Source organism: Eurypyga helias, unplaced genomic scaffold (genome assembly GCF_000690775.1).
Source record: "Eurypyga helias isolate BGI_N326 unplaced genomic scaffold, ASM69077v1 scaffold7118, whole genome shotgun sequence".
NCBI classification, from domain to species: domain Eukaryota; kingdom Metazoa; phylum Chordata; class Aves; order Eurypygiformes; family Eurypygidae; genus Eurypyga; species Eurypyga helias.
Genome location: NW_010268792.1, coordinates 1 through 17,947, shown reverse-complemented (window position 1 = coordinate 17,947; position 17,947 = coordinate 1). Strand labels below are relative to the sequence as shown.

Genomic DNA, 17,947 nt, shown 5'->3' with positions numbered 1-17,947 from the left:
TTAGTAAATTTAAGAGCTAAGCTCTCTACATGCAACCATACGGATTTTGTATATTTGTTTAATGTTCTGTAGCAGAAGCTAAAAAGCTTTCTGTTGCAAAAGCTAAGAGGCAGACACTACACTTCTTACAGTTGAGGACTTAATTCAACAAAAATTTGGTTTGGCATGTGGAGATCATCCTGTTCCATCTGATGGCACTGTAATGAAGCTGAAGAATGCCAGTGCTTGCTTTGCATTTGCTACCCTTCACCTAGCATCCAAGGACGAGGTCCTTCAAAAGGCCATCTCTTCAGAAAAATGCTCATGAAAGAGAGCGAGCTCAATAGCTCGCTCTGAGGGATAATCGCTTTTTTTTTAAAGAAAAGAAAAGATGATTTCATTGTTTTGGCAGAAGTTCACACAAGCCCATAAGAAATTGTTTGCTTTGTGGAATACTGGGTTTAAGCTTCTCTCAGAGACAGTATCAAAGAGACCGTCCTTTACATCTGATTGAGGCATCATACTCGTGACTGTCATTCCATAGGCAGTATCTTTGGAAAAACAGCTATCGTGGCATAGTGTGAAATCAGAGCAAGCCTTGTAAGCTTTTACTAAATATTGATGTTTTGTTCAGTGAAGTCCTTCAGGTGTTCTCTATGAGGGTGAAGGATAAGTGATCCGTGTGGGTAAAGGAACATGAAAGCTGCTGTGATTATATGGAGTGGAAGTGAAAGAAATCATTTAAAAACAGAACAGTTGGCAAGGCCGATACTTTCAACAGCACTTCACCCATGACTGAACCATCTTTTAACTTAGATTTTACATTAAAATGACTGCATGCAGAGAATTAAACACAGTTTTTACATACACAGCTATGACCTTTCCCTTTAACACAGCACAGAAGTCAGACGCTGTCATGTTAAATGCTGCTGCAAAGTATCAAGTAGGAGGAGGTGCAATGGTGCTTAATTTCCATGACATTGAAAAGTTTTACTTTTCTTTTTAAAACCTGACTGTTTGTAAGGAAGTACAACACCCAAGAAGACTGCATTTTCTTTAGGGCAGAGAAGAATCTGGCTCTACGGTATCTTTTCCTATCACAGTCACAATGAAGTGATATCCATCAGACACATATATACGTACTCCTTTTACTGAAATACCACGAAAAAGTGGAATTAAATGGAATTGGAATGTAATGAGCTTCCTGTCAACAGAACAGAAACATTTTTTCTCCAAGAAACAGGAAGTTACATGAAAAAGATTATGGGGGTGAGATGACAGAGAGATGTTGGCTCTTTAAAGCTCCTGACAAAGACATTTAGACAAGATATTTGAATATTTAGACATATGTAGCCATTGGCTGATCTCCTGGAAGGAGGAATAAGACATCTGCTTGTGCAGCACTTCATGGCTATGGAGAGCGTGGGCTGGGCGCAGGGCAGAAAGAAAACACTTTTGGCTATGCAGGCAGCATAGGTACTACGTGGTTGGCCCAAGGGCCTGAACGGGCCTCCCTGCCTGTCGGCAACCCAGTACTCCATCAAGAGGCCTGTGAAGCTGGCAGGCTTAGGAAGTGGCACATTAATTGTGGTAAGTGGACTTAAGCTCTGTAAATATTTGGTTTCCCAAGTGCCTGTGCTAAGAGCTAACTTCAAAATAAGTATTCCATTGTGGATTGATAGAATTACCTGGATCTGGCATTTGAAGGTGTACATTAGGGGTGGGAGGGGGTTGTTCATTGACTAAGCTGATAAAAATTATATTCAAAGGGCTGTTGTGACTATGCTAGCATTTATAAGGGTCTCACCACTAAACTGGGATTTAAATCAGTCTCCGCCCAAGTCACAAACTGAAAAATCCTGCTGACCTACTCTAATTTGACACCAGCATATGTGAAATGAAAATCAGGCTCATTGCCTGTAAAATTACAGTTTAAAAATAAAACGCGTTTAATTTGTTTTCATAAAGCGAAGGACTCAACAAACAGGGTTTTGTCCTAATTTCAACTCCCAGAAAAAGCCAAGCTCACTACTGTCTCATATTTTAAAGGATAATATGCTTCAAAACTAATACTTTAGGCTAGGAGGAGCTTTTTTCAAATCTCTACTTCTGAAGAATCTTATAAAGCAGACCTGTATAACTTGTACAACACCACCTTGTATAATTACCTGTTTGCCTTCAAAAACATATTTTCTTCGAACAGTCTATTGCTATACAGATGAAGGCAATTCTGGTTTTGATTTCACTGCAAATGCAAATAAATGAGACAACGCAGTCCTAGCCGGCCTAATTTTGATCTAGTTAAATATGACTAAATATTGCAGGATATGCCAATATCCTGTGAACTGAGTAAAGCTGCAAATTGCAGCCACTGTGTAAGTAACTCAGTCCATTGCACTTGCAGCAGAAAAGACACATTACTTGCAAAATAAAGCATTATGTGGAGACTCACCTACATAATCTAATTTATTTTTAGTAATAACTAAGCCACCATATAAAATGCAACTTTTCTTTCTATTGCCCAAAAATTCCTTGTCTCCTTGCAGAAAGATGACCTCAGTTCTCTGTCTAGGCACAACACCATCATCACCAACGGTGATGATGCACCAACGAGGCAGAAGCGTATAAAATGCAGGTTTTGAATTCATGCTTCGATACTCTGGGGCAATCATTTTCATGCCAGGTTTTTATTTCTTCAACAGAGTGAAATAACTCCTGCTGGTATGCATCAGCTCAGACTGCCTTGATGCAACAGGGTGGAGGTGGCAGCAGGGAATACTCAATTACAGCTCTGGTTCTTACACCTCAGATTGAGGCAGGGTCATATTAACCAAAAATCCTGAGACAACAATTTGCTTAAATGTATCTGGTACACTCTTCCTTCTCTCTGTAACTCACGGACACAATACCTAAAGAGACACCTATACTGGCCTCCTATCAGCTGAAAGCTCTTCCATGCAAAAGGCTAGATGCTTTTCATTAGGGGGCTCGTGCCGCAACACGGGTGTTGCTCTCTCTGGTGCATCACAAGGCGTTGATGACAGGAAATAAACAGTCGCCTCTGATGTCTAAGCACAAACCAGGACACTAATTCTTCATTGGCCATGTTACTGTCCTTCCGTGTCACTGCAAACGCAGTGAAAAGAGAGAATTCATCTACCGCAGTAGGCAACTTGCTGCACACAGGGTCTGGTACGTGGAAAGTGTTATGCTAATGCTATATGTAGAACTGTCACCCAGACATCCTAGACTTCGGTTTATTCACAGCGAACAGTCACATAATAACAAAAATGTACTCACAGGAGTACAGTGTTGGCCACCAGACTCTCAGAAGAGGTTTTACACAGTGGTAACCATACCAACCAGCGAATTAGCAGAATTAAATCCGAGAACTCAAACTGCTTAAATGGTAAAGACAAGCATGGACAACAGCTCACAGCTGGGTTTAATGTGCAATAGATGTAGACAGACATGAAAGAGGTTAAATAACATTACAATTTTAATAAATAGAGGTTTGTGTACACCGTTACGCCTTCTTTTAGGTGTAATAAAAACTCATAGGCTGAACACTGTAGAAATATTTCTACAGCACAAAAAAATTTCTAGCAGGGATTTTCCTTGAGCAAGGAGTATTGGGTTCTTGATGGGGAAATGCAAACTGGTATTACCTACCCATAGTTATTTCTATATCATTTGTTAGCAACTGACACGCATACTCAATGGCTCCAGCACAACCTCTGTGTAGCAGAGGGCCTGTATAGCATTATTGTACCAGAGTGCTCATGAATGCAAGGGGATCATCTGTGGGAACAGCAAAATGGGGAACAATTCGATAGAGGAACAAAACTGAGATCTGATGTTTCAGACTGTTATTATATCTGCATATTAATATACGTTTATTCTGTCCTGAGTAGAGATCTGTTTGGCTCAGGACACACTGGATTTCTTACAAGGAAGAACTAGCAGTACTGAGGGTAGGCACGTACCCCAGAGCGTATTCACCCCACCATTGTGATATGCACTGTCAACACGTTTTGTGAAACTAATGTCGTTTGTTACCTGCCGGGAGCTCATCGGCAAGCATCTCATGGGACAGATCCCTAAGGAGCCTTGGTGTGATAAGATCAAACAGGACTGAAATAAAATCAGATCCCTCCAAGCTCTTACTCAAGAGTACTGAACGACTCCCGCTGAGTTCAGTGGTCTCTGTCTAAAACAGTCAGTTATAGAGTTAGTGCTGTATACAGCTGAAAGTATTTGCTGATTATTTATTGTTAGTATATTAAAATGATCAATCAACAGCAGTATTTCCTTGGTTTGTATCTGTGTTTGAGTTTTATTTTTTCAGCCACACAGCAATCAAAAGCACCTGCTTTAGCTCATAAGCTGCTGAGATCTAGAGCTGAAGTCCCTTTCCTCTTTTTGAACCTATATTCTGTTTATCTGTGTGAGGGAGTTAAATTTTTATCCTTTTTTTTTTTTTTTTTTTTTTTACTAATCTTTCCCTCTGCCGTAAAAGGGAACACTGTCAAAACCAGTTCACTTCCCTTTTGCTGAAAGACTGTGGATGACAGTTCACTGCCATTTTCTATTTGGTGTATCATTATTCAAATGTCTTTTTCGACAATTTTTTCCATATATGCTATAGACAACAGTTCGTTGGTGTATAAGCTTATCTGTGCAAACATATTTTATATTACATTAATTGGCAGATAGTGCCACAAGATTAGCATGCATGAGTACGTCCCCTTAGCTTTTAGAATCATTATGTACATACATTGCAAATAATACTGTGGGAAAGAAATGGAAAAAATTAACATTCTCTTAGAAACCTGTAAGACTGGCATGTAGGAGGATGTATGCAGGGACATGTCAAAGCTTATGCTTTGGTGTCCTTTAAGCAAGGCAATAAATTCAACTTACAGAGATTTATTAAAGTGTGTTTGAAAGGTCTTATTTGTTCCCATGGCTACCCAGAGAAATACTAATGCCTTGAGCAGAAAATGCCGTCAGCGGAAACCATCCCCTAACGGTAAGGACTATCTTGAGGAATAGATTATCATGCATCATTAAAAGCCATGCCTCTTGATAAATAAGTTATGAAGTTTTATGATTTATAATTTTCTCTGTTCATAGTCAGTTTAATGCATGCTAAATTACTGGCATATTTAATTTGAACTTTCAACACACTTCTAAAGGTACTTTCAGGGTGGATGGGTATCTCTCAATTGCCTTTTTTTTCTTTTTTTTTTTTTTAAGTTTTAGCTTTATTTGTTAACTTCCTGATAGCCTTAACTTTATCATTTCTAACTTGACTTTCAAATTTCAGCTCACTGTTTCTTGCCCTGGTCTTTTATCCCAGAATATTTGGAGGAGACTTGTCCTCAGCTCCCAGTCAGTGTGCCTAATATTTCATGGCTTCGGAGAACACAGGTCCATTTTCAGGCGGCTACATGCTGTGTGTAACCAAAGCCACGTCTGAAAGCTGGCTCTTGGGGCAGTGCACCACCCTTCACAGAGCTGGAACTGCTGGACAGCTCCTCAGTGGCCAATTCCATGCCATTCCAGCAAGCAGGAAGTTGCCCTGCCCAATCCTTGCATCATACCCAGAGGAATTTTTGCAAAGGCAAAAAAAGGTGCTCTAGTATCTCTTACAGACTGAACCCACTCCCTGCTGCTGCCTCAAAAGACAAGGCAATCAAAATAGTGTCATCTTCACCCTGTGATATTTAGGAGCTAAAACAAGTATTCAGAGCCACATGAAAGCTTTAAACTTGTGAATGAGCAAAATGCAGACCAGCCCAGGATAATGAAAATGCAAAGATATCTCAATACATCTATGACAGCTTTCCAGAGCTGCAAGCATTTTGCTCTGTATTTCCAAATACTGGAAGAATTCAAAAAATGCAGTCTTATTGCGAGAGATCAGCTGACAGTGTCCAGCTCGATTCCTATGAAATTCACTGCGCTGGAAGAAATTACCAACTTGCACATGTTTTGAACCGCAGTTCCAAACACATTTCCAGATACATTTCCAGAGCTGGATCTAGAGCCAGACCTAGAGTCAATGTCTTCTAGTATGTTTAGGGAGGAGCTGTTTGTGAAGTCTGTTCTCAGGCCAGTGCTACAGCCTTCTTCAGATATGCGTACTGCAGTTGGACCAAGAGCTGTCGCTAGAGCCCTTCCCTAGAGGCACATCGATAGTTGGCACTGGAGCCATTTCTAGAGCACTTTCCTGAAATAGTTCTTAAGCCAATTTTAGAGCCCTTTCCCAGAGTGGGACTAGGGCCAACTCTGGATGTAGGTTCAATTGCCCAGCCATTTATTGGACATGGATTTAGAGCATGTTCTGGGGTCCTTTCCATAGCCCCTTCTGGATCTCGTTGTAGGGACCTTTACTAGTGCTGCTCTAGAGGTGCTTATCTCACAGTCCTTTTCTGGAGCTGAATCTACAGCCTATTTCTGGAGAGCATCTCTAGAGCTGGGTCTAGGACAACTTGTACTGGTCATTGCTGGAGCCATTTCTGGTGTCTTTTAAAACTGGCTCTGTAATTTCTGAGATGGAACTAGAGCCTGTGCTGGATCTGGAGCCATTTCTAAAACCTGACCTGCAGTCTTTTTCTCAGGTGCCTTTTCCTGTAGAGTCCTGCAAAGTGAAATAGCTTTTCAATTGGGAATTCACTTTGAGAATAATCTGAACAAAACTAGTGTCAAATGCAGCATAAAAAAAAAAGAGTATTTTGAAAAAGCTACGTTTCCGCAAGCCTATGAATTCTCTCCATCCTTGTTATTCAATGCATCATTTAGAAAAATATCTCCATAGTCAGCTTTCATGCAGAAATCAGAATATTTACCACATGCAAATTACACACACACAAACACTATTTATTAATTTACACATCTGCTATTAAAAGTACGAACTCTATTTTTAAGAATGTCATCTTCAGCAGGCAAAACCTGACATGGATCACCAGGAAATACTCACCTTCAGAAATGGCTAGATGTAAAACAAAAGACCTCCCAAATTATCATTCTCATCCATTTGTACAGTATCCAAACACATCAAACATGCAGTGCACAAGAGGCATTACAGAAATACAAAGGGGCAGATGGTCACAGAGTAACAAAGGAGTGCAAAGAGAATCGATGAATATTTTAAAACCACAAACAGATCAAAACAGCAGTCATTTAAATGTACACAGTGTAACTTGATATTACAGGAAGTAACACTTTCCTGTATGAAAGGGGTATATTAGGCATTCAGATTCCACTTCCAAAATCTGTATGCAAAGCCATGCTTTTCAAGTAAGTTGACATGTATTTTTTTGCATTCTTAATGTTTGATTGGTTTAGTAAAATTTAACTTTCTTTGTAGATTTATCATAAACCAAGTTTCATGCTATGTTCTGAAGAGCATAAAACTTAAAAGCTAATAACTGTTAAACAAAAACAAAGAAAACCTATGTTACATATTCAGTGTCTGGCTCAGAATGAAAAATATTAGCTTTCTAGTAACAAACACATCTATGGGATTTTACTAGTACATCATTTTTACCCATAAAATTTAGACAGGTAGATCTAAATAGAAAAAGTGAAGAATATTTATTGTTTATATATAAATGGCATTTAGTGATCAAAATAAATCAGTGTAAGATTATTCTACACTGGCCCTTGTCAGAGTTTTAAACAGGTATGCCAGGACATTTTCTTCGCTTATGTACCAAACTTTACTTTGGTAGGACAGGTATCTCTCAGGAATACTCTTTTCTTTTCTCCTTCAACTCTCAGTGTCAACCCTTAGCCATATTTATATATCACATCTCAGTTCACTGGTATAATTCTCTTCAGCATAGAAAACAAAAAAATGGACTGTTAGGAAGGGTCTTTTCATGTTTTTCAGGGCAAACATGGATTCAAACAATTCATCAAGCACCCTGAGCACTCAAGTGACACTGCAGTTAGGAATGAATGAATTTATGAATTTAAGGAGAGTTCACAACACCCTTGACACTGCCATTTCTGTTCTCTGGAAATTGAAGGCAAACCTGGAAGGCTTCTGAAGATCATCAGAGCGCTATGGATCAAGCAATACCTAGAAGTCCATGGTGATTTTGTGTCTGCAGAGCAGAACCCAACAAGAAAGGGACACCTCTTCCCCTGTATTCTAACAGGATCTAAAGAACCACTCTATATTCCAACAAATCTCTTAAGTATCATAATGCTGCAAACCTCAAAGTACTTTAAATGTATTAAATCAAATGTAAAGCTGAGCTGTGAGGGGAAAGGAACACGTGCAACAAAACACCAAATATGGCGTTACTTTCCCCAAAACTTAGTTTTAACAACATAAAAGCCTGAAATCACTAACAATTCAAGTCATGCAAGGGAAAAGGGGAACATTTGGTTAGCTGTCATTACAGCACCCCTTCACAAAACAGGAAGAAAACGAATTGCGCTTATGACCTTCTAAAGGGCAGGAAAAGGAACTGTGGAAACCTAATCCTCTAATGACTTCAGTGGGAAGTCCAGTCACACAGCAACGTTAGGTAACGGTATCAGAATAAGAAATAAATTACACCCCAACTACCCTCACTACCTGCCCTTCTCTTTCTTATTTTGTTTGTCCAGCGTGGCTGTGACATGAGAGCTAAGCCCTTAGTTTTGCAACAATTTACACCTTTGTCCTTGAATAAAACAAAGCCAATGTGGCTGTATAAATCAGACTTCACAGGGTAGGTCTTGGAAGGAAGAGATTAAATCTACAAATCAGCAATGTATTTCTAGGACTGTATCTTTGCTTGAAAACATCTGGTTTGTAAAGTGATTCTGACAATAAGGTAAAACCATGTTTTCCATAGTTCCCTGTGTGCAACAGTAATCTATAACAGATAAATGAATTATGATGTTTAAAAAATACTCATCAGTGTTTTTTAAAGATCATCATATATTTTGTAAAACCACTCATCAGACAAATATGCTCTTGAAACATAGTTATAACAGCAACTGAAAATTTTGTTTGATTGCCTGATTTCAAGGAATTTAATAATGCATTATAATTCCTTCTACATCTAACGTACAATATGGGAAAGCCACGACTAGGGCTGCACACACCATCAGCAGTCTGACAACACCATCAACTATGGTGTCGGGCTGCTTTCTATGCACGAGAAATCCTTCTGTTGGCTAACAAAGACGGCACAGCTTCCTAAGATTGCCAGAACAGTACTGTTTGCTGTGTAACTAAAACCTAATACATACAATTACAATCATTTTCTTTTCATATTCAAATGCTAGCAGAATCTTTTATGTGATTATCAGAAAATACCTTTAGCATAAACAGAGTTTCCCAAGCTCAAGTTTGCTAGAGACTGGGAAATGGCAGAGGAAGTGGAGCTGTAACTTCATCAAGGGGCTTTGTAAGAAGAAAACCTTGCAAACTGTTGCCATTAACTACACTTTTAAACCACATTACACAGCTACAACTGACACCACTTCAGTTCTTGGCTGGAGCCTGGAGTACACAAACCAACAGAAAGCTGTGACCACCCCCCACTGACAACTATATTAAATTGATACGGGATTGTTGATGAACACATCAGGTTGGCACCGCAGTGCATGGCTCTGCCATACAGGCACCACTGAACGCTGTATCAAGGTAACCTACTCACACTCCTTCTGTAAGACAGATCTTAAGCGGCCATTAAAAATATATCGCAGTGTGACTGGTAAACAAAAATAACACTTCAATTACTTTATGGCTATTTGAACAACAGCAAAAAGTTGTGCCTTCAGAAAAGGACACTTGTCTCTAATTATAGGGGAGAATATTTATGCAGGTACACCACCCATCTCTGTGCAAAATAATGTTCCACCCTGCTGGAATACTACAGAATAAGGAGAACAGTGCCTCATTTAATGAATATTTTTGGCAAGCATGGTGAACGTGATGTCAGACAGATACAGGCACTAGAATCACACAGTTCAGTCAAAAGAGCAAACACTGGTAGGATGACAAAAGAATCTCAAGTGCATGCAAAAAAGCCATTGCTGAGAAGCTTGAGTAAATGCAGAGGCCATCTTACAAGTAGCAGTAGCATACACGACGTTAACTCAACTGCTTACCCACTAAGTACACCAAGAACCAGGTTAAGTACGAAAAATGAGCCAAGGATGATAAGACTAACAAAATAGATCCATGGCCATTCACATCCTATTGCATCATTTACCTGTAAAATGTAAGGAAATAAGTTATGATTCAGTCATTCATTAAACAGCAGAGTCCTTTTTGCAGCTGCCAGATCACGTAGGTTCGAACACTGGAAGTTTATGGCTTATTCAGTTCTTAAAAATCAATGAACATTTGTTTCATTTCTTTACTTACCCAAATTACACTGTAGATGTGATGCCTTAGAAGATGAATTAATGTTCAAATAAGTGCAGGAGAATTATTGGTTCTTTTTATAATTTTGACACAAGTATGGACATGAAGAACATATACTGGTACACCTAAACTTCAATTTTGGTATTTGTATGTTATTTACATGATAGCTACAGAAAACTGTTTCTCTTCTAATGAGAGGAGGAAGAAACAGAGGTTTATTAAATGATGTCATCACAGCTAAGTCTCACCTGTATAAGGTAACCTGTGTGTTCATGGCAACTGAATTCAGGACTCTGCCTTCATGATGAAAAAGGTGTATGCTTACCCGCTCAATACACCAAGAACAAGATTTAGTACGAAAAATGACCCAAAGATGACGAGACTGACAAAATACACCCATGGCAATTCAAATCCCATAGCATCATTCATCTGCAAGAAATAAGATGATCTTATAGAGTAGATCACTATAGTAACAGCAATGAAGAGTCAGAGAAAAAGAGAATTTAATCATTCAGGTGAGATAGTATTCTATGCATTCCTTCAGTATTCAAAGAAGAACAATACAAGAAAGAAGGCACTGGCCACCTTCACTTTACATTGCTAGTACATACTCTAAAACAAAATACTGAGTGAACCTAGCATCCAGATCAAAAATATTATCAAGCATAAATGGAACACTGCAACAGTTCTGTTCTTTAATGCCTAGAACATGAGCTAAATTTCAGATCTCACTAATTAAAATGATGCTTACAAAATATATTGAAATATTAGGATTTTTAGTTCATATATATCGTAGTTACATGAATAATCCTTTGAGAAAAGAAACAGTAATATGTATCTTAAGACTACAAGCAATATTATTTTTTCTGTAAATGGAATTTCAATTTTTTTCCTGAAATACTACATTGGATGCAGTCAGACATTTTAAATAAATTCAAAAAGAAATAAACAAGAATGAATTTCTGTAAAAACATGGATAAAATTTTAGGAAAATTAAAAACTGAAATGAAATTTTAGATCCACAGTGGAAACATGGAAATACTCTAGAAATACTTCGTAACAAATATTATGTCAACATCAAGATTAAGCAAAGTTTAAAAATTGTTACTGATTTTTTTTTTAAGTAAGGGTGAAGTAACTGAGCTTTAAAAACACTCTTTAAGGACTCACACAAGCTTTTCTACAAAGACCTTTTCCACAGTCTGTTCTTAGTCAGCTCATTACACCTATCAGAAGATGGATTTAAGAAACATACCCATGGAAACTGAAAAAAGCCTATTTAGAAAAACAGATATTTCAAAACACAGGAAAATTGTTTTTGTGTGCAGTATTCAGGTGCAAAAAGATATTTTGATAAGTTACAAAAATAATTTAATTTGGAACTTCTTGGAAATGTCTCTGTGGGAGAGAAATTCTTCTAGCAATTTATACTGCCAAGTTTGCACTAGATTCTTCTAAGATGCTTTTTAGCCCTGAAAATTCAGCAGACAACAACTGCATGAGCATTCAAGACTAGATATGGTATTGTGGAACAATATTTGGGCAAACTTTTTCCTTCTGTGAAAACTGTTGTGTTTGTTGTATCTCAACTTTGTGATTAGGCTTTGAGCTCTACTAACAGTCAAGTTTGACTCCTGTCCTTAACATTTCTGTTGGAATAGATACATTGAACATGGGAACAAATGTTTTTCAAACTGAACTACTAATTTTATTTTTTCCTCTATCTTCTAAAAATGTATTGTAACCCCAGTTTCTGCAAGGTAGCCCTAAGCTGGTTAGATCTAAGCACACGCATTAAGTCTTTGCAGGCTAAGGCCAACAGACACTTCTTCAGTGGTGATCTGTAATCATGCCACTTTATACTAACCGAAATTAAAAAAACTCCCTAGGTAATGAAAGATTACTTTACTCAACTTCTTCATGCATCCTTTAAAATAATCTCTTTATGTATCATCTGTTAAAATGCTTTAGTAATTGAACCAAGGTACTGAAAAGTAACTTAAGTAACTTAGACTTGTGGGTGGGGTAGGGGGGGAACCTGCAAAATATATAAATATATTTTTATTTATTTTATCCTTCTAACTTCAATAAAACTATTCTTTTGGAGAAGTGAAAACAGAGACAGGTTATAATTACCCAGAAATACTGGGATTATTACTTTCAATTTTAAATATCCCAAGTTTCCACACTCCAATTCTGCAACAGTATATTCATATGGAAAAGTCTTTCATAATGCTGCCAATATACTGACCTACTTATACTTAGTTTCCTGAGCAATACTTCCAGCAATACTTAGCATGTCATGTGCCAGTGCTAAGGAGAGCAGTTGTGTGTGCATATTTGGTCTTTTAACATCCATGCCCATTCCCTCAGAGCAAGTCCCCAACACTTGAGAAGTCTTACCCATGAAGACACTCAGGTATTTAGTAAAATACTTTATTGCCCAGACTGAATTCCTGATTTGTTACAGACTACATTGCCCTTTGCATCTTCCTTCGACTGTAGGCATCTGGCCTCAAGATCTAGGAATAAAGTGTATTTTTTTTTTTTTTAACGCATATTCATAATTTTTTCACTACTTTAGAATTGAGTTTGTTTCATAGAAATGATACAGGCAAAGTGTTTTTCTAACAACAGCTGTTAAGAGCAAAAGTTCTGATTCAATTTCAAATACATATGACTGCATTTTGCATCTAACTGAACTATAAATTAGCAAAGGGTTGTTTGCAAATTACCAAAGTTCAGAGTGAAGGCATAAATTCCTCTGGTTTTGATGCCAACATTTTCCTGCTACAAATCTTTTTGAAAAGCCTGAAAGATTAATATTTGCAATTTTACTTTGAGAAGAGAGCGCTCTGGGAATGACTACTATCCAACTTGATACCCTCTTTTTGCTCACAAAGAGAACATATTCAAGAAGCAAAGTGTTGTGCTAACTTAGTAACCCAGGAGCAAAGCTGAAATTTCCACGTCATAAAGGCTCTATTACCATAAGCAACTGTGATTTGCATTTCCTTCATTCTCTTTATAGTGCATAACATATGAAAAAAATCCCTTCCCATTTATGCAGTTTGATTTTAAGCCCAATGTTTTAGGCTAATCTATCTAGGACTAATGCCCCATGATGTAAAAATTGGGAGCTGCAGCTAACCAGTGCTAGAAGCAGATGCTGAACTAATTCAAAAGCATTGCTAACTCAGGAACCCTTCATCCAGTAGAACACCTTGGCACTAATCTAAGACTGAATTCCTAAAAGCAACAGCCTGAAACTGCATCTACTCAAGATTTTTACCGTTTAATTCTGGAGACAATTAAACTCTCTTCAAGTAATGCATTGTAATTCCTATTCATGAAGTAGTATCTCTGATCACATTAATACCAGAGATGAAAGTATAAAAATAATTCCTTTCCTTTTGGAAAAATTCACTGCTCATTTCACGCATCTCGAGTGGCATTTTCCATAACTTTCAATTAAAGAAAGATTAAAGGAGTCAATGTGCCTTCTGATTAAAAATTGAGGCAGAGCTTGGTTAATATATGAGCACAGGAAAACCTCCATCCTCAGAAACAAGGTATTCTCAGTTGAAAGGATTAATGCTGACTTAATGCTAGCCCCAGAGTGCAGAATAAGGAGTTATGCAGGCACAAATTTCAGACGTACTGGAAGTTGCAACTACATCATAAACAACCAAAGCCCTTGAAAAATGCTAAAGTAACACTAGGAAACCTAGGAGATACCACATTTGAATTTCCCAGCAAAAAGCCTTGCAAGACTCCCACCCTCTGTGGCTCAGGGATGTACTATACCAAAGGAGGTGTCATATTTAACGTCTCTCAAGGGTCTTGTCCCACCTCTTTTTGAGACCGTTAAGCTTTTAGCATCCATAACACCTATTGCAAAGACGCCCCCAAGCATCATCCTTCTTGCCCTTCTTTATGCCTTTTTCCAGATCTAGTCTTACTGTTTGGATTTCAGTTCTAATCCGTCTGTCCATCACATCAAGCACAGGACAAGCAAGATGATGGACAATATGAAGGACAAAGTATTTGTTATATAATTTAATTCTGTTTCACCATAATGACAGAGGTGTACTACTCAGTTAAAGTACTTGAAAATGCTTATTCTCCAGAGATGCCACTTTTGGCTATGCTCTGGCATTTTCAGTCCTTTCATACAGATGTTAAATTAGATTGGTATGCTTAAACAGCTGTGAAAAGAATTTTGAACTGAACTCTGAAGCTCTTCCTATCCCTTTCATGAGTGATGCAGTAACTAACAGTTCAAAAGCCCCTGCAAAAGGTCCCATTTGTTGATAGTACCAGAACTGGAGATAAGTTACTCTATGCAAGTTAAATTAGTGGAGAATAATTGATTTTTGTTGTATATTTGGCTCCTTATATGTACAGGTATATGTTTGTGAGTATATGCCTGCAAAGTCCTGGAGAATTATTCTGAGCTGATAGGACAAATTTGGTACAGCCTGAAACCGCCTCATCTGGCATTTGGGGTGAATTATCCTGTTAGCTGTGCTGCAGGAGGCATCAACTATCAGTGCCATGTATATGGTCAGAGACCAAGACTCTGAAGGGAAACAGGGAGAAAGCCAAACTTACAGCAGACATAACCATTAGTTCTACACAGCAGCAGACGGCATGCTCCAGTCTAAAACATCAATTAGAGAGCATTAAAATGTCTCATTTATCCCTATCCATGGTAATTGTGAGTAAAATCCCCATATGCAACTGAATGCAGATCAAGGTCTTACCTTTTGGCACACATGGTACAGGTTTACTGCAAACTGTTGCAGCTCTTTGTGTGTATCAGCTCTGGCTGGGGACAATGATAAAGAAATGGAGTAACACCTATGTCTGCACTGATACTATTACAGATAAAATGCACCGATGCATGAACCTATTTTGAATTATTTTCCACAACAACAAAAGTTTCAAACTCAATTTCTTAAGTTCCTCAGTTTCCTTAGGTTTAATTTTAACCTTCCTCCTTCAGTAACATTCCAATAGATACTTCAGAGGGCTGGAGCCCCTCTGCTATGGGGACAGGCTGAGAGAGTTGGGCTTGTTCAGCCTGGAGAAGAGAAGGCTCTGGGGAGACCTTATAGCACCTTCCAGTGCCTGAAGGGGCTACAAGGAAGCTGGGGGGGACTTTTTACAAGGGCCTGTAGTGACAGGACAAGGGGTAACGGGTTTAAATTGAAAGTGGGGAGGTTTAGATTGGATATCAGGAAGAATGTCTTCCTGGAGAGGGTGGGGAGGCACTGGGACAGGTTGCCCAGAGAAGCTGTGGATGCCCCATCCCTGGAAGTGTTCAAGGCTAGGCTGGATGAGGCTCTGAGCAACCTGGTCTAGTGGAAGGTGTCCCTGCCCATGGCAGAGGGGTTGCAACTGGATTGGCTTTAAGGTCCCTTCTACCCCAAACCATTCTATGATTCTCTGATAAGTGGTGGGTTTATTTATTGTTACCTATAATCTACCTTTTATCATCTTAAAAATTAAGACTGACAAACCCAGTCTCTTGATGGGTGTAAAAATCCTTCAGAAGGCAGTATTTTGTGAAATGGGACTAATTCTGCATTCTTTTAAGCATACAATGTAGGTTCACAAAACCTCAGAGCACAGGCTATTTATTCTACCCATTTTAGAGCACAGCAGACAGCTCTTCAAAGGCCTCTAGCTTCAAAGGTTGTGTCCTGGGATATTCTAGGCTAAAGTGGAGTTAAGTCAAAGCTGACTTAAAGCAGGCTGTGCTTGAAGCATAGCAGCCTCCAGGCTGGTTTGTGAAAGCATGTAACTTTGTCTTCAATCTTCTCTGGGTTCTGGAGTCAAAGCACAGATTTCCCTGGCGTACTCCTCTCTGGCCAGACTCAGCTTTGCTGTATGCAGAGAGGAGTCGAGAGGTACAGTGGTGGGATGGGAAGTCAGAGACTGCTGCTTTGTTAAGCATTTCACCTCAGCAACAACCAGAAAAATCAGAATTTCATGGCTTGGGCATCAAGGTAGGCTAAAGAGAATATGCCCCTTGGAGAAGTGAAAAATTGCTACAGTACCTAGAGAGCCTCGTAATTACTTAATCTGGCCCCTGTCTTCTGTACAGAAACTGTGCTATAAAGCTGCATATAGGACATGTAAGTGACTGTCAAGCTAAACCTCCACTTGTAAGACACTGATTCAATTTTATTAATTTGCTCTAATCTGTCTGAACTGACCTTAATTTCTACCTTCTGTGATTTTTGTGCAGTTAGCTAATGAAGAGTGTACCTTAGGTAGGTAGTCACAAAAAAGCACTTATTCTTCAAAGCTGCTTGCATATGATGGGTTTTTTTCCTAATACTGATTAGAAATAAGTTTAGATGCAGGTCTTTTTTTTCCCACTCAGATACTTTATTTTGCATCTAATACTATTTTAGCTAATTACTGTTGGTGGCGTTTCATTAATTGGCTTACTGTCTTTAATTAGGGGGAAAAAAAAAATCAAACAATTGTTCTAAGGAAAGATGCCAAATGTGACTGCTAAGACATTTTTCTCAGGTAGCTGTCCCAGGCTGAACCTGCAGAGCAAACGGACACTACCACAACAAAATGAAGAGTACAGTCTCTACAAAGTAGTAACCCAGGGAAGGTTTTCCATTAGATTGTGGGAGGACAATATGAGGTTTATATTCCAGGTATAACAAATGGAAGTGTTAGATTCCTTCATTGGTTGCAGTACGTTAATTTAGGATTAGAAATTTTTAGTGCTTCTACCTATTTATTTATATTGCCCAAACTAATTTCACATAATGAATCCATAAAACCTACTTAATGATTCGGTTTATTAAATCTAAAGGTTAAAAAACCTATTGAAATCTATTAACTAATGTGATCAACAGTGTGTTTGTTTTTAAATAATTAGCTACAGTGTGTTAAAATCCATAGTCTAATAGTATCCTCTTTGGTGATATGTACTAAATACCTTTTATATTTTCGTTTTTACTAACCACATACATATGTGCCATATAACATTATACAGTAATTAGATGTATTGAATATTTCCCATATGCTGGATACCAAAAAATGCAAGCATAATAGCATGTACTATTTGTATTGATGATGCAAAACTGATATCTTGGTTTATATAAAAACAATGAACAAAACCCCAGTACTCAAGGTAGATCTGAATGTATCAACTTAACTGCTGTCCTGGGACCATCTGGGAACTAGGATTGGTTTAAAAGGTTTGTTTGCTTCTTGTGGCAAGTTTTTGGAAGAAACACTAGGTATTCAGCTAGTGGAGTTCTTAGTATTACCTAAAGTCTACCCTACTTCTAATCCAGTTTCTATCCATTTCATTTAAAGTTTCTGGGGAGAAACAGCATGGGTTTTTTGAGTATTTGCAATGATCTATGACAAGAAATTAGTTCCATGCTTTGCCTGCAGTACAGGTCAGCAGTCAGTAAAGACTAAGATATCAAGTATCTTGTCAAAGTAAATCAAGTTCAGTTCATGGGAAAGATATTTCCCTTTGAGGTAGTTTATAATCCTCCTCAGGTGGGTTCTTTGTGTTAAGATGCTCATTTGAAAAAAAAAAAT

General features: G+C 38.3%; 1 protein-coding gene across 1 annotated transcript in view; it reads right to left on the bottom strand.

Moving 5' to 3' along the window:
- CACNA1D (calcium channel, voltage-dependent, L type, alpha 1D subunit) overlaps positions 1 to 10,205 on the bottom strand; it is a gene marked incomplete at its 5' end in the record, with an annotated part of 95,331 nt that extends 85,126 nt beyond the window's left edge. Inside the window, one exon of the mRNA XM_010157852.1 lies at positions 10,102 to 10,205. Within this exon, the coding sequence (XP_010156154.1) occupies positions 10,102 to 10,205 (104 nt within the window). The remainder of the gene's footprint in view (positions 1 to 10,101) is intronic.
- Positions 10,206 to 17,947: the final 7,742 nt, after the last annotated feature.